A 27,841-nucleotide genomic window follows, 5' to 3' on the forward strand; every position below is an offset into this window, starting at 1 on the left:
GTCTGGATGGGAAGCAACCAGATATTTCTATATATATAAAGACTACCGAGAGAGACCATACAAGTATAACCAAAGACCATAAAATGCATTCCCTTCATTTTCATGGGCACTAAATCAAGTTACAGCCACACGTTCCTCATGACACTACAGGCCCATTTTAAGTCCCCCATCAGAAGATACACTTCTGTAATTGTTCACAGTGAAGACAAAAGTTAAAGAAACCTCACCTCCAAGCAGAAAAGAAAAACAAACAAGTTACACGTAAATCCAGTGTTTTATTGACCTGCATTTAGAATTTGTGTTGTGACAAACAAAACTTGGGTAAAAGTAAAATGTTTTTCGCTTCCTGAATGGGATTAGTAAAAAAAAAAAGACATTGTTTTGAACCAAATGCAGCTACTGGACAAAACCACTGAAGACATTAACAAGCATTGTATGATCTACTGTAGCTAATATGTCATAGAATTTTAAATAGGTATGAAAGGGGGACGATCAGGATTCCCAAACACAATTCTACCAAACAAACTAATAGGCATTCCTTTCAAATAAGATAGGATCAAAACACCAGCAATTTATTGTTTCCAACCACACATTAAACTTGCATTTTCCCCTACTATTAATTAAAATGGCAACAATGAGAATAGTATACTAGTCATAGACGCTGCTTGAACACTTATAATATTCATTCAATCTATGAGTGGATCAATGAAGAAGACATGTAAATGGCGAGTGCAGTTTTGGGGATAACATTTGTATACACTATGATATTGTTATAAAAACATTCTGCATTTCTTCATTCTGCATCTTTTCACTATCTTAAAAATAAATGTCAGTAAGATAAATACTACAGGGATTATCTGCAAACAGAAAAGGCTTTTTAAGTGCACTTTCATAAAAGTGCAATTAGGCCTAGTAGATGGTCAAGTCAGCGAGAACAAGTCAATTTAACAACCAACGTTAGAATAGTATTGGATTTGACCGGACCATGTCAAAACGAAACTTCAACACTCATGAATAGGCTCTTCCCTATTAAGTCCAATTCCAATTATTCTTTATGTTGTAAATATCATAAATGTGGCCTACCATTAAGTCATCATCTGTTTTGAACATACTTGTTTTGTTTTTTTTCATCTTAGATGTTGCTTGTATCTCAAAACAGAAGTCTAATAAAGTTAAATTATTTGTTTTCGTTGTTTGAGTATCCCCTTGTGAAACAGCATCAGCTTCAGCACAGTAAAATAAATCTGCAAAACTTAAAACAGAACTCGAGCACTACAATCAAAACCAATCACAACAAAAGACACCACAGAAGTTCAGCGGTTGGACTGCTAGCTTTCACAGTTTACTCCCTGAGAGTAGGTGGCCATATTGTCCCCAGAGAATCCTCGGAATCGGAGTTCTAAGAAATCGGAGTTCTATGGAACACCTTTAATAATCTCCAATCCGTTTTCACATACAGAAGCTCGCCAGAAAGAGCGGGAAAAGAAGTTAAAGAAAGAAAGACTGGGAGTTAGAAAGAAAGCCAAAAGGCAGCCTTCAGGGATTGCCACCAGGGGGTCCAAGTATTTATGTTTTGACCGGGTGAATTAGGGTTCAGTGCCTCGGCCCCCTGCTGTTCAGCAATTACCCTTGTTCAGAGGGTCTGGGGTACGAGGGGTCACATACAGCCCTGCCACACACCATCTCAGCCCCCCCCCCCCCCCTCAACATCTTACACCCAAAACAGAAGAGACAGACGTCAAGCACTTAAGCTGCCTCCTGAATGTATGAATTCACTTACAACTTCCTCCAATTCAAAGATACACTTGTTTTTTTTTTTTGTTGGGTGGTGCCAAATGTACTCATAAACCAAGTATAGTTTTGGGTGGTAAAGAGTGCATGTTGAAGAGTTAGATCCTGGTTTCGTCAAGTCGTCAGTATTTATGACCTCAATGCTTCTGTATGAGGCACTGACTGATATCTTATCCAGCTGCGTGGATTGGTTGAGTCGGCTTACGATGAACCCATGAGGACGGCAACAGGGGGTGTGGCCTGGCTGTCGGCGGTGGAGGGTGGGTAGAGGGTGTCGGTGCGGTTGACACGAAGGAATGCTGGGATACTGGAGGACTTGATGTGGAGGATCCTGGTGTCTGTGACCTCACAGTCGATCTGCATCATCACCTCAAACTCCTTGTCCTTTATAATGGAGTCTGCAATAGCCGCCAGTCAAACGAAACAGAACACAGGGAGACCATCAGGATATTTACCAAACAAACACACAAACTATGATCTGTCACAATGGGATGGATGAACCAGCATTCCACCTTAGAAAAAAAAGATGACAGCAAGGTGGATCCTAATTTTGAAAGCACACAGGACACATATAAACCCTGTGAGACCCACAGAAGAATATTCATTCACACTTTGAATTCATGCGTAAAGGCTTCCTGGTGAGATATGAATCCCAGTATGCCTAGGCCTAGCTGTTGCATAGATATCCATCTTCTCCTTAAGAGGGATTGTCCAGATGACACTGCACAGGGAGTCGGTGCTTAGGGGTGGGGGAGGGCGAGTTTGTTTTGTAGCGCTGGGCGGCGGGGGTCATGAGCCGTGTGGAAGGGCGGTGGGGAGGCAGATGGAGCGCAGAGGTGAGTCACTCCATTCCTCCCTCTCAGAGAAACATCACAACGGGTGTAAGGAAAGCAGGACATGCAAATGAAGGGGAGGAAGAGAAAAGAACAAAAGGGAAGTACCTTGGAGAGTGAAGGAGAAAGAAAGAGAGAGGGAGAGGGAGAGGGGAGAGAGAGGGAGGGAAAGAGGAGAGAGAGAGGGAGGGAAAGAGGAGAGAGAGAGGGAGGGGGAGAGAGAGGAGAGAGAGAGGGTGATCAATGACAATGCGTCAAGGTTTTGGAGGAAAAACCCCAGAGACTGGAGGGACAGTCTCCCTCCCTTTTTTCTTCCCCAGTTCAACGTCAAAGTCACGCACAGATTTCAACATTCAAGGTCATCTTCAAGCCTCACAAACAAGTAATACAAATTCCACACGCGAATAACGAGTGGACAAATATCCTAGTTTGACAGACATGGCTTACAACGTTTTATTTTTTTACAGTGGGCCTTTAGTTCAATGTTTATTTATATTCTACTCTCGAGAGTACAGTATTTAGATTCCTCGGTGGAGTCATAATAGGACACTTACGAATATTGTTAAGACTGTGTCCAAACGATGTAACGCTCCAGAATGGACGAGCTTGTAAAATCGTTCTTGTTAACAAAACCACCTGAAACATGTAGTGAATAGATGCCTGACAGGTTTATTGCATCCCACAGCATTGCATGCATCGTATCCAGAATGGCTCTCGAGGGGCATGTGGAGAGAGGATTGTGCGTGAGAGCACCGTAATCCTCCGGCCCATATGGACTGGACACGAGCGGCGGGCCTCATCCGGTTCTACAGGGCTCTCATACGGCCCAGATAGGAGAGCTGAAGAGAGCTTTAAGGTGCCTACGAGGACTGGAAGGTGCCTTGAAGCCTGCAGTCATTTCCTGCAGAAACTTTTTTTTCTTCTTCTTCTCTTTCTTCCAGAGACACCTGTCAAAGGCATTAGCTTCCTCCATAGCTCCTTCCTGGAGTTTTCCAGACAGTGGGAGATTCGCTTGGCCTTTGTTGGATCGTAAGCTGCCTGTTTGACGGCTCTATCTGCAGATGGGGGAGGGGGGGGGGGGGATTCATATCTCCAGAAGAAGACGTGAGGCCGGTGTGTGCGACTCCACCGCTGCACCTGGTGTGAGACTGAGACTTTTAAAACGGTTCCTGTATTTCGAACAGGGATCTCATAAGGCCGAGGGGGCTTTCTACCTTGTCACGCCATGCCTGCCTCGACCAGGGCCTGGAGATCCAAGCTGGGTCGGATTCGGGCGCCTCCAGGTACCGGAGCTCGCTCTACGTGGAGGTTTGGAAGCGTGTTCTAAGGGTGACCCCCGGGTGTCACTTCACCGTCTGAAGGGGTCTCACGGGATGTGGCAGAGCACCCCAGGACATGCACAGACCACTGATTGTGTGGTTTAAACATTGAGACCCAGACAAACACACCCTGCCACATGGCACAACTTCAAAAAAAGCAGGTCTTTGAGGTAACTGCCAACCCCCAAACCCCCCCCTCTCTCTCTCTCTCTCTCTCTCTCTCTCCCCCAACCCTTAAAAGCTAGCCCTCTTTAGTCTTTCAGGTCTCCGTCCACTCTTCCCCATTTTGCTTGTGCCATCTGGAAACATTCCAGAACGTTTCTGCACGGCCTCTTTGGTGGCCGCCGCTCAGGGGAAGGTGAGCCAGTGAGTGAAGACCCGGAGTCTGACAACACGGCATTAGAGGAAACTGTAGCAGGGCGGGTCAGCAAGGGAGGGAATTTACCAGATAGGCAGGGAGATGCTGGGGAGAGGGGGGGTATTTGGAAACAAAGAGGAAGTAATTAATTGGCAAACAAGAGCATTTAAGCCCTTTGGAGTTAATAAAATGAAAAGAGTGTCTCGTACAATATCCATTACACAACCCTAAGGGATGCTTAAACGAAACCAGACCAGCCAATTCCCCGTTAATATCTAGTTTGGCGGTTCTATCAACATTGAATAGACCCAACAGTAAATAGATGGCATTAAAAGGTAAGCAGAATGCAGCCAATGTTTCTCCTTAGCCTTATAAGAGGGCGATAGAGTTGTGACTACATCATTGTTCAAGACTTTATAAGGCCTGTGTTGGGGAAACTCTGTGCCCAGGGATAAACATGTGGTCTGATAAAGAGATGGTGGTTGTTCTGTTCATGTCTCTGGTGATTTGGGTCTAGGTGGGCTGTAGGAAAATCTGACCCAAACTCTTGCTTACTCTCTCAAACCTCTGTCACACTCTGCATCCATGCTATGCTCTCCTGAACACCAAACCATGGAGGCTGCAGGCTGTGTGTGTGTGTGTGTGTGTGTGTAATATCACACAGTGGAACCATCTGTAATCAAAACACAAGGCCTACGTCATCTTTAAACATTCTTCTCCTTCAAACATGTCACTTCAAATTGATTGAGCTACTTTCAAACGAAGGGGATCATTAAATAAACAGAGGAAGGGGTGCTCCCTTCCTTTCTAAGGAGCAGGCACACAGCCAGACCCAGGTCCCAGGATCACAGCTGAGAATAGGGACCGACTTCACCAGAACCCCTCAACCGTGGATACACCCGCCAGACAGAAATAGCCGATGGCCTACATCAAAGTCCAAATCCCCAACTACGTGTGATTGTCCTGGACAGACCATGCAAGCGCTCCCCATTAGCAGAGCACATCCACCTCTGCCAGATGAAAGTCATTTTAAGGAGTGACGCGAAAGGGGAGGCATGGCTGAGGAGCTGGAAAGAATTACCGTCCGACGTGGAGCAATCAAACGTACAAGAAGGACCAAGGGGTCTTGCTATTCTAAGAGTCTCGCCCAGCCAAAGATGTACATTTGCACATAATCACTTTGGAGTTTCAAACACAGATTACATAAACCGGGGGAATGTTCCCCCGAAAGCCTGTCATCTGGGTGACATGTGGGACTGCTGCAGGACTGGAGACTCCCTCCTCCTCCACCCCCCCCACATCCCCAAACAGTAAAGGGTTTCTGCAGTGGGGAGGTAGACACTGTATGTAAAAGTATAACACGCTGCGCTCATAAGGTCACAGGGTCAGACCACCAAGAACAGCCCGGGTACAAGACTATAGATCGCATCCCACCTAAAAATAGATTTGATTCTATTTCAAATTTAAGTGGAAAAATATTCGTTTTGAGCTCGCTTATGCTTAAAACAAGTACATTTGGCTGCCAGTGCAGTATGAACATTTCACTTGATAAGATGACGTATCATTTACTTAAATTAAGACACTAGATAAGCCATGTATACTAGAAAACAAATGGATCTAGATTTAAAATCTAAAAACAAGATGATCACACTCAGAGTTTTGGAAGTGTACAATCGAATTAATCAAATATGAAGACAAGCCAAAAACATTTAAGGTGCAAAGACTTGATATTGTTGTTGGTTTCCTAACAGGACCAAAGCGTAAGGTAAACCACAAGCTTACAAAGCCTGATTTATAAGACAACAGAGAAGACACAATCTGGGGAATGTGGGAAGCGCACACAAGCACAATGTTTGGATTTACCCAAGGTAGTTAACGTGTGCATGCTTCCACAACAGATTAAATATGTAATTTAGTCGTGGTAACTAACATCGCACAGACACCGCATCTTCCATTGAATAATACTTTTGTTCAGGACTCGAGGCAATTAAATGTAAAGCAGCTATAGAGTTTCTCCATTTAGTCCGAATTTCAATGGGTCAACTGAGAAACCTGGCTTTCGCATTCTTCCCTGACAGGACCAACCAAGAACAATGTTTACCTTCATTCATCTTCATCCTCCCAAACTGCCCCCCCGAGTATTTCCCAATGCCTGGGTCTTCCCTGCTGAGCAAAGGGGAATCATGTTGCATTGACTCACTTCTCTCTGGGCTAGCTTAGCGCTAATCAAATCTGATGCTACGGCCAGAGCCTGAACGAGAAGGCGGGACACTGGGATAGAGAGTGGAAGAAGAGAGGGTGGGTCAGTGATAAGGGATAGTTGATAGGCCAAGATCAACAGATTAGATACTCAAGAATTCCTCACCCTCTGTCCTGCCGGCGTTTCTCTAAACACAGAGCAATTTTTTTATGGGTCGGAGACTTGATGCTTGACCAGGCATTGGTGATCAAGACATTTAAAATGCATGCCAATCTTCACGGTCAACTGATTTGATCTTATTTTCCATCAAAACTTCATTGGTGGGTGGTGTAGAGGAGGCCACAGGGAAATTACAGAAATGGTGTCATCAAAGCTGTAGCCAAACAAAAACATTCTCTCGATCTTAGGAAATATTTGGGCTGTAGCGTGGGACCAACAGGTCACCTCGGTCTTTGAGAGGTGGACCTCAACAAGTCTGACCTCTTATATTCAATGATATTTCACTCCCACACACATCCTCTGAGGATTCAAGCTAATTAGTTCGATGAACGCTCTCTACATCTGAACACTTGGGTACTTTACTAACAAGACCCCCATGATAAAGGTTCATGTGTGTCCATATAAGGACACGGAGGGGGAAAGAAAACCTTCATGTAGCTGGTACTGAGGTACACAAGACGGTATACTGTGACAGGGTTACTATTCCTCCTTCCTGTTTATTTAGTTCATCAACTTCTTGATTGAGATCTTACAGAACTCGTGCCAAGTCCCTGAAAGACGACCTCCATCTGCAAACTTTACACTGAGCATCATCAAGCTCTCATTCCAGGATTTTTCCTGTCTCTCGGGAGAGAGAGATCGAGATTGAGAGAGAAAGAGATATATTTAGAGAGGGGATGAGAGAGATGTAATAGGACTAGGGGGAAAAACACAGATTATGAACGTCCGTCATGGCTGTGAACAGTTGACACTTCCCCTTCGACGCTGCAGAAAAGCAACCCAGCATATAACCAGAGGCTGAGGCGTCATAACAGGAGCTAAAGATGTCAAATCGGCATGGGCTCTGTGGAAAAATCACACTGCAGCAACTCACCATAAAGAGATGTGCATCAAGCTACACAAAACACCTTGAAACACTAAACATGACAGTTGTTTCTCCATAGCCCTAGCAAGCTGGGTTATGAGAAACCTCTTTTTTGGTCCGAGAACAAAGTAGTATCTCCCTTCCCCCTGTGAGGGGAAATCTCCACCAGGTCACCAGTAGGTTTGCTTTGTGTAACCAGTTTAACATGGAGTGGGTATCTGTGAATTAGAGTTCTGTAAACACTGAACCCTTCATTGGTTCTGGGAAATGATTCCAGAATCTGGGGAAGAGCCAGTCTCCGGAAACTATCTTCTGGAAGCCGACTGTGGCTGGATGACCGCATGACACACAGGGGAATGGGGTGGAGGAATTGTTTCTCTTACCGTTTATGTTCATGGCGGGTAGCACCATGGACATCTTGGGGCGACGTCCTTTGTTGTGGCTGGTGGCAGGAAGGAGCAGGTGATCCTGGGAAGACAAAGGCAAACGCAAAGGTCAGAGGTCACATAGAGGCATGTTGGAGAACGTTCTGAAGTCGACGGCAGCTGGTGGCCACAGCACGAACGTGCGTCTGAATCGCACCCTCTTCGACGCCGTTGCACTACCTTTACATTTAGTAATTTAGCAGACGCTCTTATCCAGAGCGATTTATTCTCCCCGAGGCCAGTAGGGTGAAGTGCCTTGCCCACGGACACAACGTCATTTTGGCAATCGAACCGGCAACCTTCTGATTAATAGTCCGACTCCCTAACCGCTCAGCCATCTGACCCCCTGCACTATGTAACAACGAGGCGCCAGCTCTCAAACACACAGATGGGGTACTAAAAGGTCAGAAAGTTCACAGTCAAAGACAACGATAGCAAACATGAAAGCCCCCCTACCCCCCCCCCTTCACAGGGACCCATAAACATGGTATTCAAAAGCCACGATGCAGCCACATGGGTACGTGCCCCGCCCCTCAGTTCAAAAGGTTTTAAGTGGTGAAGCTTTGAAATTGAGACAGTTGTCAAACAGTTGACATCTGTACGTCTAACTGGTGTGAGGATCTTGGGGCGTAACAGACCCTGGACACACAATTAAGTTAGTAAGCGTATGTGACACACAGGGGGTACAGGTCAAACGTGTTCAAGTCAAACGGGAGTCAAAGGAAAGCGGACAAAAAAAGAAAACACAAAAACAAGGGGAAAGAGCAAGAAAGCGAGAGGTAGTAATGGAGGTAAATGACATGCGTTCAGAAGATGTTAGAGGAATGTTGGTGCGATAGCAAACATGTGTGAGCCAGTCCCCACTAGCATAACAAACTGTCACAATCACTCTTCTCCTGGCCTTAAGTACAGATAGGATAGGTCATAAAAACCACAATGACGCTTCCCCGATCTCCTCTATTCCCACACATGACACGACTCGCTTGTCGGTTAAACTTTGGGCCCGGGCTTTGACGTTCCCGACGAGGAAGGACGACGAGATGGGTCTCGGGGAGTTAAAGAAGCGCGACAGGTTTTCCATCCATCAGCGGTTAAGTAGGCCACTGGGAAACCTGGTAACTGCCGTGATAGCAAACACATGGAGAGAACTCAATAAAGAAAGAGAAAAGAGAGAGCAGGAGTGGAGGATGTCCTCCTCTGATCTGATCTACATCCCACGTTTCCCCTTCCAGGAAAGGGCGAGAGGTCTGGCATTGGGGCCAACCAGAGTCCTGCTATCCCCCATCCCAGGCCTTCGACTCTCCTGGTTCCGGGGATGGAATTTAGAGGCCTGATTAGAGGCCAGGGAAGGAGATTTGGGGGGGTGCGAGAACAATAGTTTGGAGGCCACAGGGCTTCTGTAGATCAGCCTCTTTTGGAACACTTCTGCGCCACATAGAAGCAACACGACGAGTCGGAGAATCGTGCATGAGGAGGAACGATGAGTTAACTTATGAGGTAGCCGGTTGGCAGAAAATAGGACACACGACAAGAAAGAGAGAAAGACAATAGTATGATGACATGTCTGAGAAGAAGAGAAGAGAGAGGACCATGAGCAGAGGGAGCAGGCAGGAGAAACCTCTTCTCGTCAGAGACCCGCACGACTGCCAAGTTGACATGGCGGCTGCCACAATGAGGGTTCAGGTTTCTGGAACCTTCCTGGACGCTGGCCCGCGGCGTTTCCACCACCTCACCTCGTCTCGCACGCCAAGTCGCAGGTGCCGAACATACCGGAAGTGTGTTGATTACTTTCCATCACCTCAAAAAAAGGCCAACAAAGACAAAAGCGGCGCAGGGTCGTGCGCATGGGCATGTCACAGGACACAAGATGACCACCAAAGCAGTGAGTTCATAAGATCTTCAGGATGAACCCAACAGTGCGATTATCATTGGTCATTCGACCAAAAACAAAAATGAAGTTCGATGCTCATGGCTTCAGAGTTTAAACAAATCTGAAATGAAGTCCAGAGGTTTGGCAGGCTTGTTCAAACATCACACGAAATGGGCTGGAAAACAAAAGCAACCCCCCCCCCCCCCCCCAACGCAGGACCCACACACACACTCCCTGAAACCCAGGAAACAAAACACATGCAAATAAACCCTGAAAATTGGGTTTATTTGACTCTTCGAAAAAAAAAAAAAAAAGAAAAAAAAAGAACAAGCCGAAGAGGCAGTCAAATCACAGACAATCAACAAGGTCAACGTTGACAAGTTGGGTGACAATGGCTTGGTATGCTGGTTCAGTATGGTACTCCATCCTCTAAATCACTCCTTTAACTCCTGCGTCCAGATCTTTCCTCCAGTATCATTTACATCAAGTCATTTAGCAGACACTCTTATCCACAGCGACTTACAGTAAGTACAGGGAAATTCCCCCCAAGGAAAGTAGTGTGACATGCCTTGCCCAAGGACTCAACGTCATTTTTCACATCCAGGAATCGAACCGGCAACCTTCAGATTAATAGCCCAATTCCCTAACCGCTCAGCCATCTGAATTCCTATCATCCTCCTTGTTGTGTACTCGTGAAACCTAACTGCAGTGAACCACCTTCCCGACGGCCAGGAGCAAAGCTAGGGTAAACAAATCCAGAGCTCATGCGTCGCCACTTGACCTACAGACCTACAGTGAATTCAGGAGGAGGAGGCAGAGCTGGCGTAATTCCTGTCATCGCCAAGTCGACACCGAGCAGGTCTTTGGCGACAAGGGGGGTCATGAACTTGCACGTTGACAATGAAAGACTGACGGTGAGCTTTCGAAGAGCATCCTGCTGGGTCTGTAGGTGCTCAAGAGATTAGCCAAGAGCTGCCTTCAAGTCAGGCCTTCCCTAGCCAGAACATGTGTTTATGGGGAACATGTCTTCACTAAAAAGAACACCAACAAATGTTTGACATTCATAGTGATTTTCGAACAGAATATGAAACAATGTGGGTTTTTTTTCAAACAAACGTTAATGTGGAGTTAATATTTTGGCAGTTCAGCCCAGAAAGATGGAACTGAACAGAACTGAAGGGGTTTTGTGTAGATCATTTCATGTTTTTAATGGAAAGTGGTGAAATGTTTAACTGGTTTGGTTTCCTCTCGGTTCGTCAAGGTTGTAGTTGTTGAAAATAGAGACCCTTCCCTTGATACTACTTGTCAGATGGAGCGGACTTAAAAAAACAAAAGCAATTACATAAATTCCTTCCGATGTCCGTCGTTAGCCACATAGACACGGATAATTAAAACCAGGTATAAAAGTAAAAGGGTGTTTTGGAATAAAGCAAAACCGGATTAATACTGACATTTGGTCGTGACTTGAGTTTTGAAGAACACAGTCTTGGTGATTATAACTGGCGTGGGGCCAGGCTGAGAGTGGGAACTACACCCTAAGGTGTAGTGCAAACACTTCACCCCTGACGCCCCCAACCCTCCTTTTCCCCTCTCAAACCAAATCGACCGAGGTAGGCGCCGAGTGATGTTAATGTCCTGTCACCTAAACTGAAGTGTGATGAAGTCTATTGTGATGAAGTTGGATTCTAGAACCTTCTATAGTCATAATGACATTCTGTGTATGCTACCTTCACAGGAATTTTCTGGCTTCACCAGGAAAACCAACCATTGCCAGATTTGGGTCTCTGTGTTATTAATCATCCATAAGTAAACCCATCTGCATCCAATCGGGCGTTATCATGACATTAGGACTGGCTGAGAGACATGGAAATCATGTACTTAGAGGGAAAAGAAATATGAATCGTGCATGAAGCCGTCCAGATAAATCCCCACTGATTTGTTACATAATTAATCTGAATAAAAACATGATGTCATATCCTAGGGGCCAACCGTGGGCGAACAATGTGCGCCGTCTGGGAACCTCCTAAAAGTGCAAACACATTTACACGCCGATCACATGACTCACCCTGCGGAAAGACACCACGTAGAAAGTGTCGCCGCGGCGATTGATCTCATCAAAGAGGTCGCTGTAGGTGCGGTGGGGTGCATAGTACACCTGTAGCTCGCTACCTTGGCTCCTGTAGAGACAACCACACCCACTTTACTAACAGGGTCTCTTATGATACTCACAAAGCAACAAACCAGCCCCCCCCCCCCACACACACACACAAAAAAAACCAACCGTTATCACTGTTTAAGATCATTTAATTAATACTTGTCAGTAGATAAAGCCGTAATTCTGAGTCCCAGCCCAGGGCAACATTCTTAGAATCCCACGGCTCTAACAGCTTGTGCAGGCTTCCTGAGCTACTGTTGCTGTGAGTGACTGTCTGGCTCTCAACAGGAGTTATGGAGTGGGAAAGTCAAAGCTATGAGAGAAATGTGGGGCTAAAACATAAAAGTTGTATAAATAGAAAGATCGCACAGCCCCAGAAGACCACGGAAACAAAACGACATGTTAAGAATATACATTGTCCACATGGGATTTCATATGCTTGTTTTCCAATTATACATACTGTATATGGTCAGATATCCAACTTTGAGGAACAGTAATGTTGTTTTAGTAAATAGCTGATTTTTTAAACCTACCAAGAAGGCATTTACAACCAAGAAAACTATGCAAGGACATAAATATTTGAAGTAGTTCCAAAGTTTCAACTGTAAAAAGACAGTGAAAACTGGTAGTGAACTTGAATGTCCTTAATAAAGCACATCAGTACTATACTGTAATATGTTCCGATATTATTACATGTAACAGTAAATTACAGTAAAATAACTAACTTTTCCTCTGAAGTGTCTGTGTATTCCACCGTCACAATCTGGGCACCACTGGATTCCTTCTCGTCTCGTTTCTGCGACAAACAGAGAGAGGATAGTAAGTGAACAGGCAAAAAATAATAACATTTGTTTAGCAATTCGCCTTATTTTTGCCCCCTTTCTTCACTACATTGTGTGGTGTTTCGTGCACTACGACAGCTGTGTGCTTCACGGCCCAACTAACTCCGAAAACCCCAGGCGTTTCCTTGGCAAATGGCAAAAATAGCAGGCGTTGACAGAGGGTATTCCTGTGTTCGTTTGGGTCCACGGTTAACTCTACTGGTGCTGGCGTTACGGACAGCGCTAATTAATGCTAGCGTCTAGGAAACAGCTAGCCGTCAACACCTGTCTTTAAGGCTCTGCCGAGGTCCAAGTCTGTGTTGAATGGGTGTTAGCTTTGGGTTGAGTGTTGGGCACAATTAAAGTCTAGCTCAGACAGAACCTCATGCCGAGCAAATCCCCCCCCACCCCCCCCCCCCACCCCCCGCAGTGTTTAATTTATGCGGATTCTCACTTCATCCCCCCTGACCTTATCATGAGGCGCAGGTCCTCTTTTAAGAAGTAGTTCCAAACTAAACTGCTGAGCTTCAAATGTAACCATGCTAAAATCCTCTTTTTTTGTATAAAAACAAATCACATTCAACAAATGTTTTTCTTCTTTTAGCATCTAATGCACATCCGTATCCATAATCTAACCATAAATAATCCAGCCCATGACCTCACACTGTTGGATGAATCAGTGCATCTGGGGAGAACGACCTACTGTACTATACAGTAATCCTGCAGCATGTTGGAATCCAAGCAATCCTGCACGCAAAGTCTTCGTTCTCATGGATAGCACCCAGTAGGGAGTGGCCACTGTCCGAGACTAACTTTCAGTCGTCAAACCCTGACATATGCCATCAGATTGGAATTTCATATTGATGGATTAGAAAAAGGGGGTATTAATCTGTGGTAAACCCCTGTTTACTTTATTCAGTCTTGCTGGATTCCAGTCGGTAGAAAAAGAAAAAAAAAAGCCATGAGTTTGGAGAGAGGGAGGGAAAAAAGGGATTGAGAGACTGAGACTTGGGAGGATTAGGGTCTGAACGAGCTTTTCAATTAACATGTTATGTGAGACCGACTTTTGACTGGGTTCCCAATGTTCTGGTATGGGCCAGTGTTTGTGTGTGTGTGTGTGTGTGTGTGTGTGTGTGTGTGTGTGCGTGTGTGCGTGGGTGGGGGAGGACAATATACCAGGATGGCCCTGGCTGGTTTGTGCTGGCTGTTGTTCGTCCGTCTGAATTTAGTCTGCTGCACCTCGTGACGATGGACCCAACCACGCAGCTCATGGGTCAACCTGTCAATCAAATCAGAGACGATTAGCAACCGACCAATGGAACTCTAGAAAAGCAGAGAAATAAGTAGATGGACAAGAAGTCAGTACTGACTCAATGCACTTGGTCCTGTTTACAGGAGGCAGGCAGGGGGAAGGAGGTTGGAGAAAACCAGGCTCCTTCATCACCATCAGAGCCTTATCCTGGGAGCTAGAGGAGAGAAAGAGAATTGAAATAAACAAAAAGAGAGAGAAACCAAGATACAGAAAATCGAAAAAAAAAAAAAAAAAACATTTTGGAAAACCATTAGAAACATTTTTCTACCCCAAATGTTTTTTTTGAAAATGTATTTCAGATTTCCCCCAGTGAAATCAGTTCCCCCTGTGTTCTCAGTGTAAAAGACTGACGTAGAGATGAAACTTGCAATACATAATGCTCACAGTAACATACATCACCAGCATCACTGTATTGCTTTATAAATGGCCAGACTGTAATATACAGAGGGGACCACTTTCCTTAGGCCTCAAGAGAAATGTGTTCACCCTGGCCTCTGTGTTCTCAGTGTAAAAGACTGATATCAAAACGTTTTGAAAGGTTGACCCACGCAATTATATCAATCACATTCATGTCAACCAAGCAACAAGAGAAAACGTCATGATTTCGCGCACGCGCAAGGAAGGGGGAACTGAATTCTCCGGAACACCGGTCTCCAAAGGCCCTACTGAGACAGCATGCCGTGCAGCGCTGCGTTGAGACAAAAAGAAACCAGCAGCTTCAATATGGAGGCAATTAAACCAGTGTTGACTTACGCACTTGCCAAACTGAGCAATAAAACATCTCCATTCGACAGTCGGCTAGGTGTCGCCTCCCAAGCAAGACTGCTGAGTCGCCTACACCAGGAAGTGCTGAGCTTCTATTGCGATGTGTCCACAGGCTGTCGACACTAAGACTAGAATAACCAGTGGTAACTCCAGGACAGCCTTTTTTAACAACTCTGGGATGAAGTTCTGCTGACAGCGAGTTAGAGAGCTATGCCGGAAACAGGAATAAGAACCAGCTGAACTCAGGGCTACAACACAGATAGCGGGACGGGCCTAAGCAAAGGAAATAAATCAGGGGCCAGACTAAACTGCTCGTAGAAATATCATAAACAAGCTGGTAAGGCTAGCGATGGTTGTGGAAGAAAGCAGAGATCCAGATCCAGGCGGCCCTTGTTGTTTCAGGAAGAGGCCACAGGTTATATCACTAGCCGGTAGTCGTTGGTTGGGTGACAGTCATGTCTCTGTGGAACTGGGATGTATAGCGTTCCTGGTGTGATGATGTACACTGTCCAGTGACCCCCCCCCAGTCTGAGTGAACATGGTAAATATGGCCAGTGATGTGGTTAGTCAGCAATTATGGTACAGACCCCTGAGACTATAAGATAACTCTTACTGACTGGGGCATATTAACCCCCGCTATTCCCTGTCCAAAAAGAATGTCTGGATTGGGTTACATAACAAGCTAGCCCACCCCCACCCCCTACCCCCACCCCCCCCAACCACACACAGTTCTGTCACCCCCCCCCCCCCCTCTCTCTTTGGGCTAATGTGTTCCTTCCTGTCCAGAGCCTAGCCTAATGGCAGAGGGGAAACCAAACACCGCAGAACCAGAACTGGTTGGTATTAAGATGTTCCCCGCCCTGCACACACAGACCTGACAGAACACAGACAGCGTCTGGCGGGGGGACCCCCACACGAGACGTTATGAAAGCGGTTCAAAACGACGTTGAGCGCCGCGCTAGCGAGCGCAAGACGCGCGTGTTATTGAAACAATTTGCAAATGAGACCTGAAATTCCGGTGTTGAGTTCCCCCCCCCCCAAAAAAAAACTAGAACTCGCAACCCAAATAAACGGAGAGCAGTAACTTACAGCCTCAGGTTCAGCTAAACCCCTCCTCCCCTCCCCCCTAAAGGTTACACGTCTGTCGCTAGGCAGGACTCAGGACATGGTCAGTCAGCACCTGGGTATGTGTGTGTATGTGTCAGTAATGACCTGGTCTTGGGCCCCACAGAGCTGGGCCCAGGTGTATCCTGGTCCACAGTGACATAGCGTGTACACGGACACATGATGCGGGCCGTGCTTGGTGCGTGAGATCACTACCTGTCGCTGCCCGGGTCCTCGAGGCCCGACTCGGCCCCCGTGTCTGGGGAGAAACCCAGCAGGTGTCTGCCGCTGTGGACGGTGCCGGCCTGGAGCTTGGAGCCGGGACCGGCCCCAAACAGACTGCGGCGGAGGAGAGGAGGAGGAGGGGAGGAGGGAGAGAGGACGAGAGGAGCGGAGGAGGGGAGAAGGAAGAGAGGACGAGAGGAGCGGAAGAGGGAGAGAGAGAAAGGGGGTGTGAGGTGGTAAACACAAATGTTGGAAATCTCGTAGCAGGTTTGGCAAATGGCTGAAATGAGGCCCGCACAAGGACAGGAGCCTTTTTGACCTCTGAAATCGGATCTAGCTGAAGCCAGGCCTCACTACACACACACACACACCTCATTGGTCCGACGTTGAGTACGAGCAGCACCATCACAGCCATCAGACACACCGCTCTCTTCTTGGACGCGGGTGCCTTCAGCACGGTGTTCTACAGGAAGAGGAAACGCTTCGCGTTATCTCGCGCACCACAACAATGTTTTCTGTTCAGGCCGCGGGCCTAGCCTCAGTGAGCAGACCCTCCAACTGCCTCCAGCTGCCTCACCTCGGTCAGCAGACCCTCCAGCTGCCTCACTTCAGTGAGCAAACCCTCCAGCTGCCTCCAGCTGCCTCGCCTCAGTGAGCAGACCCTCCAACTGCCTCACTTCGGTGAGCAAACCCTCTAGCTGCCTCCAGCTGCCTCACCTCGGTCAGCAGACCCTCCAGTTGCCTCTTCAGGGTGCCGTTCTCGCTCTTCAGCGCCTGGTTCTCCGTCAGCGCCAGCTGCAGCCGAGCCTCCAGGGTGAGCAGGTACTCCTTCTTCTTCACCCGCGACAGAGACGCAGACTCGCGGTTCTTTATCATCCTCTGCTGCTTCTGAGAGACCTTGGACTGGAGGGGGGGGGAGAGAGGGAAAGAGAGAGAGAGAGGGAGGGGGAGAGAGAGGGAGGGAGGGGGAGATAGAGGGAGGGGAGAGAGAGGGGGGGGGAAGGGGGAGAGAGAGAGCAGGTGTGAGCACATGCCAAAATGAGGTTTGATTCAATAACATGAAATCCAAAACATCAAACATCACTGACATGCATGTGGCATGATGACAAAGGCCGTGTCAAGTTGGAAGCACACGGAAGATGAAGAAGAACACTGAAACAGCCTGAGAGACAGAGAGGAGCACTGAGGAGGGAGCGCGTGCACAACACTGGACCGTGGCCTGGCATCGTGAGAACGGACAGAGACAAGCCTGGTCATCTGTGTGGAGCACCTGTTGGGCTTTGGATCATAGCAACACCTCAGCGGAGAGAAACTCGGGTGTTGATGTTAGATCTCACAAGGGTTAGGATGACGAGAGACGGGCCTTTCATTCAAATGACGTTTTTTTTTTTTTTTTTTTTACCAGATGAATCACCCCGAAACAGGTGCCAGAACTGACAACAATAAAGGGATTCTCACCAGCCATGAATTACGCTACACTCTCTCTGTCTCTCACACACACACTGTGGAGATCGAGCAAAGGCTCCTTAAAAAATGTGGAGAGAGAAGGGGGAGGGAGGATGGGGAAGATGGGGGAGGGTCAGTAAAGGAAGGAGAGAGTGAATGATGGGGGCAGATGGGGAGAAAGGGGGAGACCTAAACATCCCCTGCAGCCTCGACTCCCACTCCTCAGCAGCGAATAAACAGAGCTACCAAAAGACGTGTTGCGTTGTAAACGGTCCCACTGCAACGCAACCAGAGCTTAATGTAGCCCTAGAGAGCCTTGAGCACACATCGAAACTTCCTCTGGAAATGTTTATCACAAGGTACTCTGGGGGTCGTCGGGGGGGGGGGTCACGCTCACCCAGGCTGTGAGGGTACCACTCAGTCCGTCTGATGGAGGGCATGTTTATAGCGTGTGTCAGGCCGTGAACGATGACTCTGTGTCGTACACACAAACACGAGGACACCCAGGAATAGACCCACATGACACACGGTTCCACAGGGCTTCTCGGTTTGGAGAGGTATAAACACTCGAGGCCGTCCTAGTAATCCCTAATTGGAGTATTTTCTTTTTCCATCTCAGTTCAGTATGTTTAGCGGGAGCCAAAAAATAAACAAAAGAGGCCAGAGGTTGAAAGAATGTGGGTCACCTATTGTCCGATCAAAATAGACTCAAAGCATATAGACTCTCAAATGAAATCGATATGAGGCGTCTTCGTTTATCCACGGTTTAGGCGAAGTTTCACCTAACCTCAAAGTCACACACACACACACTGCGTCCACAAAAGCCGGTGGCTGAGCATGTGTAACAGTGAACCGCTCTCCTTGTCAATGTAGCTCCCACACCCCCCCCCCTCCCTGTCCCATCAGCCCCCCCCCCCCCCCCCAGCCCCAGCATGTGTGCAGCGTGGGCTAAGCCTCCACTGCCCCACCCCTCACGAAGCTGCAGGAGGATTTGAAGTCATTTGGATCGAGAGAACTCCCTGTTTACGTCTCCTAGGAAACCCGTCTTCCTTCATTCCCTCAGTATCTCTCTCACTCTCTCTCTTCCTCTATATCTCTCTCTCTCTCCCTCTATCTCTCTCTCTATATCTTTCTCTCCCTCTATCTCTCTATATCTCTCGCTCTATATATATATATATCTCTATCTCTCTCTCTCCCCCTTGCTTGTTCTCACTCTCTCCGTTTCTCTCCCCCCGGGGCTGGGAGAGCTGCCACCGGAGCCTGGGAACGCCGAAGGGGAGCCGTAACCAGGACGCAGGAACGAGAAGGGAGGAGGGAGGGGGGGGGGGGGGATATCGTCATGGCGACAGGGCTCGAGGGTAAAGAGGAGGGTTTTGCGTATGAGTGACGGCTCGGACTCTGAACCTTCCTGTCGCCTGGTCTGTACGTCTGACGGAAGCCAACGAGCGAGGGGCGGTTATCTGGTTAGCTAGGACGCCGTTAGCCTTGGGCGGGTCGCCAGGAGGAGAGGGGGGAGGAGCAGCTCTGTCTGTCCTCCCCTCGAGGTGTTGACTGTGGAGGAAGTGTGTGAGAGAGACCCCTTAAATCTTTTAGAGCTGGTTGGGTGTGGTTTTTACCCGCTAAGATCAAAACATGTCCGGTTTTACGAGAGGGCTAAAGACATGTGTTTCCAGAGGTTGAACAGGCTGAAGGTCAAGTGGTTGCCATCCCCCCAGTGGAGAGACACGTCTGGGGTGCCGCTGTCTACCCGTGGTCCAGGCTTCACTGAGGCCTGTGCTGCGTCTCAGAGTTGACCGATAGCCCAGAACACATCGGTAAATCCCAGAGCTCAGCTGAACACATTACCACACCATGACCCTATCCCGAATGACTGTCCCTGACCTCAGCTGTCTCACAAATCCCTCTCTGGGATCCGGGATCGTTAGCTAGCTCTTTACACCCTCGCTTAGCTGGACGAGGACACACATGGAGGGAGAGACACACACACACACGCTCACTCACATACACACACACCTGGCCTGAGCATGCCATCTTTAACAGCCTCCTCACACCTCCCCCTAACCCACACGCCCCAACCACAGCGCTGTGGCCAAACCACGAGGAGCTAATAAAACAAACACAGCTGCAGTAAGCCCACACACACACAAACGCGCGCGCACACACACACACACACACACACACACACACACATTCGGCTTGACCGGTTTCTGTGTCCAAGGCATAGTCAAAGTCTTAGGCTGTGGAAACAAATTAGTTCTTTTTGAGACAACAATTTAACGATGCTGTGCTGACAGCTTTCTTGCCTTACAGTTATGGAAGATTGTGAGAAAGTGTATCATTATTCATGAATTGTAATAGACTGTATATTGAATGAGAAGTCTGGGTAGAATAACAGCATAGCATAAAAATTCTTCTTTTCAACTAGGTCTACTTTGGACCACTTGAGCCAGGCTATTCCATGATCCTGGCAAATTGCTTTGTTGGGACGTAGGCTCCAGAACCCTTGTCCTATTTCATGTCTTTCTCACAATTAATTTGTTCAGCCACTCCCCTTTAAATAGCTGTACACTTTATTGACTCTGCCGGCTTTTCAAATGGCTGAGTGGCTTATTTGTCTTGGCCTCTGAAGTTCAGATTTCCTTGCCAACGCTCTTGAGATCTGGCACCAAGCCTCCCCAGCATCTATGATGTCCATGATCATTTTGCCGTTAAGTTGTTTTAGAGTTAGAGTTTTAAGTCCAGACCTAACAATTCATAAAAACAACAACAGCTTATGAAATATTGCTGGGTTTTCTAACGAATGTCTCATGGAAAACAACATTAATGTCAACAGTAATCGGTCAGTCTGGCTAGAAAAACACGGTCTTGAATCGAGGCTGTGGTTCCCTCAGGAAATAATGGTCTAGGGCCACATATACGCATGCTCTCTATCACAGCTAAAGCCATCAGGAGTGAAGATAGCATCCGTTTTTTTTTTGTTTTTTTTTCTTCTGCTGAGAGAAACCGAAACCAGCGAGGATGTAGTATTTTGTGGCGGTTGCTTTGGTGTAATGCCACAGTTCCCCTTAGCTGACAATGACACGTCCCAGCATGCAGTGTGTCTTTTGCCCTGCCACGTAAGAGTGAAACCACAACGCAGACACAGAAGGACCGAGGACGCTGTGACACAGAGGAAAGGGACAGAAATGGGAGAGGAAAAAAAAAGGAAAAAGAAAGAAAGATAGAAAAACTGTAGAGTTGAAACTCAAAAGTCGTTCGGAAAACCACATGGGTAGTGGTCCGACAATGGATACAGATGAATGACGTTCAAGATCCGCAAGATGTTCGCTTCTTTTACTGCTCAACCGAGTCTCAGATCACAACAGAAAAGCCATAAGGAAAAAGTACTAATTGTTTGATGTATTCCTAAAAACAGATACAAAATATGAATTGTTAGACCAACAAACCCTCCCTAAAGTTTAATTTTTTATAGGAGGACCATAAAAGGACCAGCCAGACATGAGACGCTTGCACAAAAGAACCGGGGAGTTTAATTGAGAAACCACCGGCTAGCAGTATAAACAAAATAAATCCTAAAATTACGTTTTTTCTTGTTTTGCTAAAGCCTGTATTGAGTCTTGAGGACTTCTCTGCAGAAGATAAATATGACTTTGGCCGAGCTGTCGTGACAACAGCATTTAGTGTGTGACTGCGCAGACCAGTGGTTACACAGGCTGACGGGAGAGAGAGGGCACAGCAAGAAAAATTAAATCACCCGTGTGTGTGTGTGTGTGTGTGTGTTTCTCCGCAGCTGTCCTTACATCACCCTCACAAAAGCGCACCACCCCCTTGTTCTGTTTCAATAGATTTAGCCTCAAACATAACAAAAGCCTTTTCAACATGTTTGCCAACATTCGATTTCCAGAAAACTTCCCAAAGGCTCCGACGAGAGTTGGCTGTTCCAAACCCCCCCCAACTGCTGGTTTACCCACACAGACCCCATGCAAGGCTTTGATACTTGACCTTTGGTAAGGACGACTCATCCTGTCACATCTCGCAAAGCAGGAAGAAGAGATCAACAACCAAGAGCATCTTAAAAAAACAAGAGCATCTTAACGGCCCTCTACAGGGGGTTTGAGGCTGAGTCATTGTCATAGAAGCGGTCAGTCGAGCAGGCAAACTTTTCTGGTGTGGAAAAGACAAGGCTCACACCCGAAATTAACGGGAGTGACTTTTTCCTCTGTGTTTTAATGTTTCGCCAAGGATTAACAGTTAATGGTTTGTGAAACACCAAATATTAAAACAGTGTAGGAGGGGAGGTGATGACAGAATACTTATTTGACAGTTTCCAATGGTGAACGTACAACAATATGTAATGGCACACAAACAGACACACAAACTCAAACTCAAAAACCTAGGAAATGGAGCAAATTTCCATGTATGGTTTGAGTTAGATCACCATTCAGAACAAGTGATTTAAAACAGACTCTCTCTCTCTCTTATTAGTCAACATTTGAAACACCAACTGACTATAGAAATGTCTATAGTATAGAAAATACTATAGAAAAAGAAAATTCTCGGCACATGAACCTCCTCGAAAAGAGACTTGACTTGTGTGCACACACACACACCCAAACAAAATCCTTACGTCGTCGTCATCGGAGGGGCATCGGAGGGTGACGGGAACGGCGGTTTGAGAGATGACCGGGGTCGGCCTGTCCCGGGTCAGCGTTGGCATGGTGACGACGTGCCCCGTGAGAGCGTTGGGCGTCTGGATCTGCAGCACCTGGGCAGGCTGGGCCAGCACCATGGGAACACCTGGAGGGAGAGGACACATTTAGCAGTCACACACACACACACACACACACCACACACACACACACAGTCACACACACCACACACACAGTCACACACACCACACACACAGTCACACACACACACACACACAGTCACACACACAGTCACACACACAGTCACACACACACACAGTCACACACACAGCCGAGTCACTCTGCAGAGCTCAGATTTTATAAGTTGGATGCAAGCCGCAAAAGAGTCAGCATCTATCGATTTCTCTATGTCTGTGTATATATATGAGGGTTACACTATAATTCTCACTATTACCACCCACATAATACAAACTAAAACAGCTGGGAGCCTTATCGCTCCGTCTCTTCAAACAGGCCTTCAGCCCATCAGCCCCCCCCGCACGTTCACCCCCCAGCCCCTCACTGAGTACAGGTGGACAAAAACTCTGAGAAGCTTCCCATCTGTTAACCATCACCATCTGCAGAATAGGCCTTCACATACCTCGCCTCCTACCTGCACACACCAGGCCCCTGAACCAGTCTGAGACAAACAGAGAACAGGCCGAAGGAGACAAGGGTAAACTGAGAGAGAGAGACAGAGACAGAGAGACAGAGAGACAGAGAGAGAGAGAGAGAGAGAGAGAGAGAGAGAGAGAGAGAGAGAGAGAGAGAGAGACAGAGACAGAGACAGAGACAGGGAGACAGAGACAGAGAGAGACAGAGACAGAGACAGAGACAGAGACAGAGAGACAGAGAGACAGAGACAGAGACAGAGACAGAGAGAGAGTGCATTGGTGTGTGTGTGTGTGTTGTGGCAGAGAGAGCGCTCCAGGCACAGACAAAGATGTAACTAATGGCTGGGAGACATTGTCCCTCTCCCCCATAACCACAGGATACACTATATCCTCCATGTTTGTCAACCCCACTCAACACTTTATTTTCATTCAACACTCACTGAGCATGGTGACCAGGCCTGACCGAAGCACTCTCTCTCTGTGCCAGGAACCATTTATTACACAGGGGTGCAGGGCAGGGCACACCCCAGTCTTGTTTTGCTAGATGGTGTGTCAGTGATAATAGCATGGAGGTGCTAGGCTCGAGACTGATGGATATCGATGGTGTTTACGCTAGCGTACTCGTATCTAGCAGGCCGCGATGCAGATGGACGACACAGCTCTTAGTGGAGAGCTCCTCTTCCAGGAAGAAATGACAGCTCACACTGAGATAGAACGTCTTCATGTGAAGCCAATGGGTTTTGCTTTTGAATTTGAGTTCCACATAGGTCAGATGTTCCACAAGTTTGAGTCCAAGTATGTGCATTGGCCTGGCCTGGCACAGGGGGATGAGGTTGGTACCCAGTCAGGATGGAATGCAGACTGACAGCAGGAATGGTTACAACACACACAGATAGTCTAAAAACACAGAGACACTGAAGACACACACACATACACACAGTTCTCAAGATTCAAAACCCAGGTCTCTCACATCTGGGTGGACCATATCTGGAGGGGGGGAGGGGACTTGGGATAGAATTCAGATTGAAATTAAAGCTTTGGAAAAATCTACTGAGATGAGATTGTGTTGATTTCATCAGAAGAAACTGGAAATCAGAGAAACTAAGAGATGGTGTGCCACCTGCTGGCAGTCACGTGCACTGCAACTCTACCGATTTAAAAAAAGGACATAGTCAAACTGAAAGTTTATCTTCTAACCTGCAGGTGGTGCTGGCTGGATGTTGATGTGGGCGGGCTTGGTCAAGGTGGGCAGCACCGTGGTCGGCAGGGTCTGAATGATGATGGTCTTGGTCTGAAGGGGTGTTGTGGTCAGGGGCACGGCAGTAAGGATGGGCCTGGGCTGGATGGAGATCTTGGGGCTCATCTGGATGGGTCTCCTGGCTGGCTGGGCTGACCTGACTGGAAGTAAATGTTAAATGTAAAATGCAAATCAACGTGGAGTTTCCACCGACAGAAAAGCCAGGCTGACGGCTGCCTCACCTCGGGTGGCTTGGCTGGTCCTTTTAGGGGGCTTCCGGGCTGGCGGAGGGGCCACTTCCGAGAAGCCACTGGACTCAGAACAGACCGACCCTGGGGAGGGCTGGGACTGGGGGGACAGAGGCTCATCCTGTAGGGGGCAGCAGAGAGACAGGAGTCACTGTGTGCTGCACTACACCAGGGCACAATAAAGACTAGATCATGACAAACATTACAGGCGGCTAAAAACATGAGCGCGGAAGGCTACTGTCCAACAAAATCACAGATAATTAAAATCACTTTACAGATTTAAACATTTTGAATAGCGGCGCAGTCTTTCAGAGAACTTGTGTCCTTGAAATAAGTGAAGTGTCTTTGGAGGATAAGGACGTCCTCTGCCACGGTCACAGAGTTTGAAGGCAGAAGTACGCAGGCTGGGCGTCGGGAGAAGACGCTTTGTGACACGCTGTGAAAACGAACTGCCCGCTGAATTATGCTAATACGGGCAAAGATGTCAGCGCCTCCCCTTAACGAGGGGCGTGGCCACCTTAGGCAGACGCTGCATAATTAGTTTGACAAGGTGCTTAAGATATTTGCTAATGAGACACCAAGGTGTGTGTGTGTGTGTGTGTGTGTGCGTGTGTGTGTGCGTGCGTGCGTGTGTGTGTGTTTGCTCAATGCAGAAGAGCAGCTGGCAGACACAAGTGTAAGGAAGGGCACCTCATGGGACAATGTGTGTTTTGACAGTGTGCCAACCCAGACACACACAGGAACACACACATACACACACACACACACACACTCCACTCATTTAGTTTGCATGAATGCAAAACCCCGTACTCTCAGAATGTTGTGACGGTTGGATGTGCAGTGACTTACAGGCGTGGAGCAAGGTGACAGGGCACTCATGGAGCCAGGGGAAGGGACCCAACTCAGAGTGTGGGCAGGTGACAGAGAGTCCAAACTCAGCTCACCATCTACACTCACCAGCAGAGACACAGACGTGTTAGTATTCTGGGAGCATCAACAAAAACAACCACATAATATCCGACATATAAACTATAAGAGAGTGACATAACGACGAATGCATTCAGAAAATCGTGTTTAAGTTCTTTTCGTGTTATCTTCGGGTCATTCTTACCCATCGGTCATTGTGACCCGCCGTCGTATTGCGACAACTTCACCGCATTCAAAAACAAAGTGAAGCATTTTATTTTAACCGTTAGGCTGTCTCGGACCCCCCACATTGCGAAGGTTAAAAGTAAATTATTTTTCTTTGTTTTTGTATTGGGTGAAATTGGGTAAACACAACAATGGTTCGTTATGAACCTTTGGGTCATGTGACCCGAAGGCAGCACAAGGGTTAAGTTGTGCACCTCAGCCTGGTATATAGTCATCCTTTTTACATGACCTATTTTCGTTTTTTATTATTTGAAAAAGAAATGTATTCATGGTGTTACCTGTGTGTGTGCTGCTTGTGTCTGTGCTCCAGGGGGAAAGATCGATGTCAAAGTCCATGCCAAGAGCATCATTTGTCTGTGGAAAACGAGAAGACATGGTATTTTTTCTGGAACTGCAGAAAGCGGCTTCGGCTTATATCTCATTAGAACAATTCAACAGTCTAGACCCAGACTTGGTCAAGTCTACGTAATGAGAATATTGTATTTTACGTACAAATCCCGAAGTCTCCAGAGTTTGGAATAATTCACTGGCATATTCCAGGTTGCCCAGATCATCAAACAGGCTCATGTCTGTGGGGAAAGGACAGGGGTGTCGTAAGACTCTTTACTGGGGCACGTGCCCCAGTATAAAACTGCTGTGCCCCAGTAAAATTTAAAGTTTGAGTTTTAACTATTTACTTCATTAGTCAGTGCATTAATTTAGATTGATAATCCCGGAAAAAATGTACACAGTATCCCAATCAATGCCAGGGGGGTATTCCAGAAAGCTGGTTATGCAACATAACTGGCTAAGTTTTTCAGCTGGGGAGAATTTACCCGGGTATGTCACATGACCTGCTTTCTGGAATACCCTCCCAGGTGTCAGACTCAGCACACAAGTCAGAATTGAGGTAGGCTAAGAAAACATTATAAAACTAAATATAGTTTGTAAATGATAGGCCTACCTATCATCTTATTTTGACTAAAACATAAAAACAATATTAGTATTACATGAAGCAAAAAAAAAACGGTATTTGCCCTCAAATGAACGCGAAAAAAAAAAATCACATTAGCTATTTGTCGCTGCCAAAGCTGATATCAAACTTCCGTCCCTGAACTGTTGTATAGAGGGTTAAGCAAGGTTAGCCTTGTAGTGCATTGAGCGCAGCAATCTTGAAATAAAAAAAGGGGTTATGAATTAAGGGCCTCTGCCCCAGCAGAGGTTTATGTCTAACAACGCCTCTGGAAAAGGGTGAGAAAAAGTCCACATGTGGCAATGACCGAAGTGTAGTTTGCTGTTACGGTTAAATAAAAAATAAAAAAACAAACATGATAATTTCCGAGAATATAGCTTGCTGAATGGAATTACTATAATCTGTGATCCACCGCTGTAGGACTAGAGATTGATATTCTATATAAGATTACTAGCACTTTGTGGAGGCGGTTCCTTTCGATTTCAAATTACAAATCTGAAAACGTTAGTCTATTTTAATGTCAAGAAAGTATTGGTCCAGCTATTGGTAGCTATTTCTGCACTGATCAGACTAAAGGCCTACATGCATTTGTAGCTGGGTGACTGATATGATGCAAGTGGAAGTAAATTCGCAAGATGCGTAATGCTAGATCCGGAATTTGATGTACTTCTAGTTACATCATCCAAACACTCGCTAGGCTAAATGGACATAGCTAACCCGTCGGCTAGCTAGTTAACCCAACGCTGTGTCGAGCTGGTTATCAAAATGTACTGAAGTAACTTGCCATTCAACAGAACACTGGTGTGTTATGATTCCTAGCAAGAGAGCTAGTGCTAGTCATTGACATCTACTTCGAGAAGGTTCACTAAACAAAGCAGAGAAACACATGATCTTACCCCACTCGCCATCCTGATCGATGGAGATGCCTGTCTCACTATTATTCATCGTAATGTGTTGTTCGTGATCGAAGTCTAACGTTAAATCTGTTGCCATCTTTCCTCGAATACATGAGTAATGTAACTGGCTTCAAAATAATTTGCTATTTTAATTTACTCCAAAGGCTGCCTGGCTAATAACACTTGTTCATCTTCCTGTTGTTTCCGATTCTAAGATACACGTCTGGTTTACCGTAATTCTACGGATACCCAAGATGGACAAAGTAGTCATTCGCAGGTCTTGGTCATGTTTGTCAGTAGAAAAACCGAAAGGTGGCAGCAGAGTACATTTCTTGTTTAAACTACT

At 46.8% G+C, this 27,841-nt stretch overlaps 1 protein-coding gene across 1 annotated transcript; it reads right to left on the reverse strand.

The window, feature by feature from the left end:
• Nucleotides 1–1,705: 1,705 nt before the first annotated feature.
• Nucleotides 1,706–27,728, reverse strand: atf6 (activating transcription factor 6). Its single transcript, XM_084692932.1, has 16 exons — nucleotides 27,496–27,728; nucleotides 26,140–26,216; nucleotides 25,926–26,001; nucleotides 25,345–25,442; nucleotides 24,490–24,616; nucleotides 24,208–24,408; nucleotides 22,336–22,505; nucleotides 16,980–17,165; nucleotides 16,634–16,725; nucleotides 16,254–16,376; nucleotides 14,227–14,322; nucleotides 14,033–14,135; nucleotides 12,761–12,831; nucleotides 11,946–12,057; nucleotides 7,969–8,053; nucleotides 1,706–2,189 (listed from the first exon to the last, which is right to left on the reverse strand). Exons 1-16 carry the CDS (start codon nucleotides 27,590–27,592, stop codon nucleotides 1,993–1,995), a joined length of 1,911 nt encoding a protein of 636 aa, XP_084549058.1. The 5' UTR covers nucleotides 27,593–27,728; the 3' UTR covers nucleotides 1,706–1,992.
• Nucleotides 27,729–27,841: the final 113 nt, after the last annotated feature.

This window comes from Hypomesus nipponensis, chromosome 26 (genome assembly GCF_054491055.1).
Source record: "Hypomesus nipponensis isolate SF chromosome 26, ASM5449105v1, whole genome shotgun sequence".
In the NCBI taxonomy this organism is placed as follows: domain Eukaryota; kingdom Metazoa; phylum Chordata; class Actinopteri; order Osmeriformes; family Osmeridae; genus Hypomesus; species Hypomesus nipponensis.

Excerpts from the sequence above, each read along its gene's own strand:
- atf6 (XM_084692932.1), bottom strand. The coding sequence starts at position 27,592 with ATGGCAACAGATTTAACGTTAGACTTCGATCACGAACAACACATTACG. Across the intron at positions 16,726-16,979 it reads TGGAGGGTCTGCTGACCGAG|AACACCGTGCTGAAGGCACC; the intron begins GTGAGGCAGCTG and ends CTCTTCCTGTAG. Across the intron at positions 12,832-14,032 it reads AACCAGCCAGGGCCATCCTG|AAACGAGACGAGAAGGAATC; the intron begins GTATATTGTCCT and ends TGTTTGTCGCAG.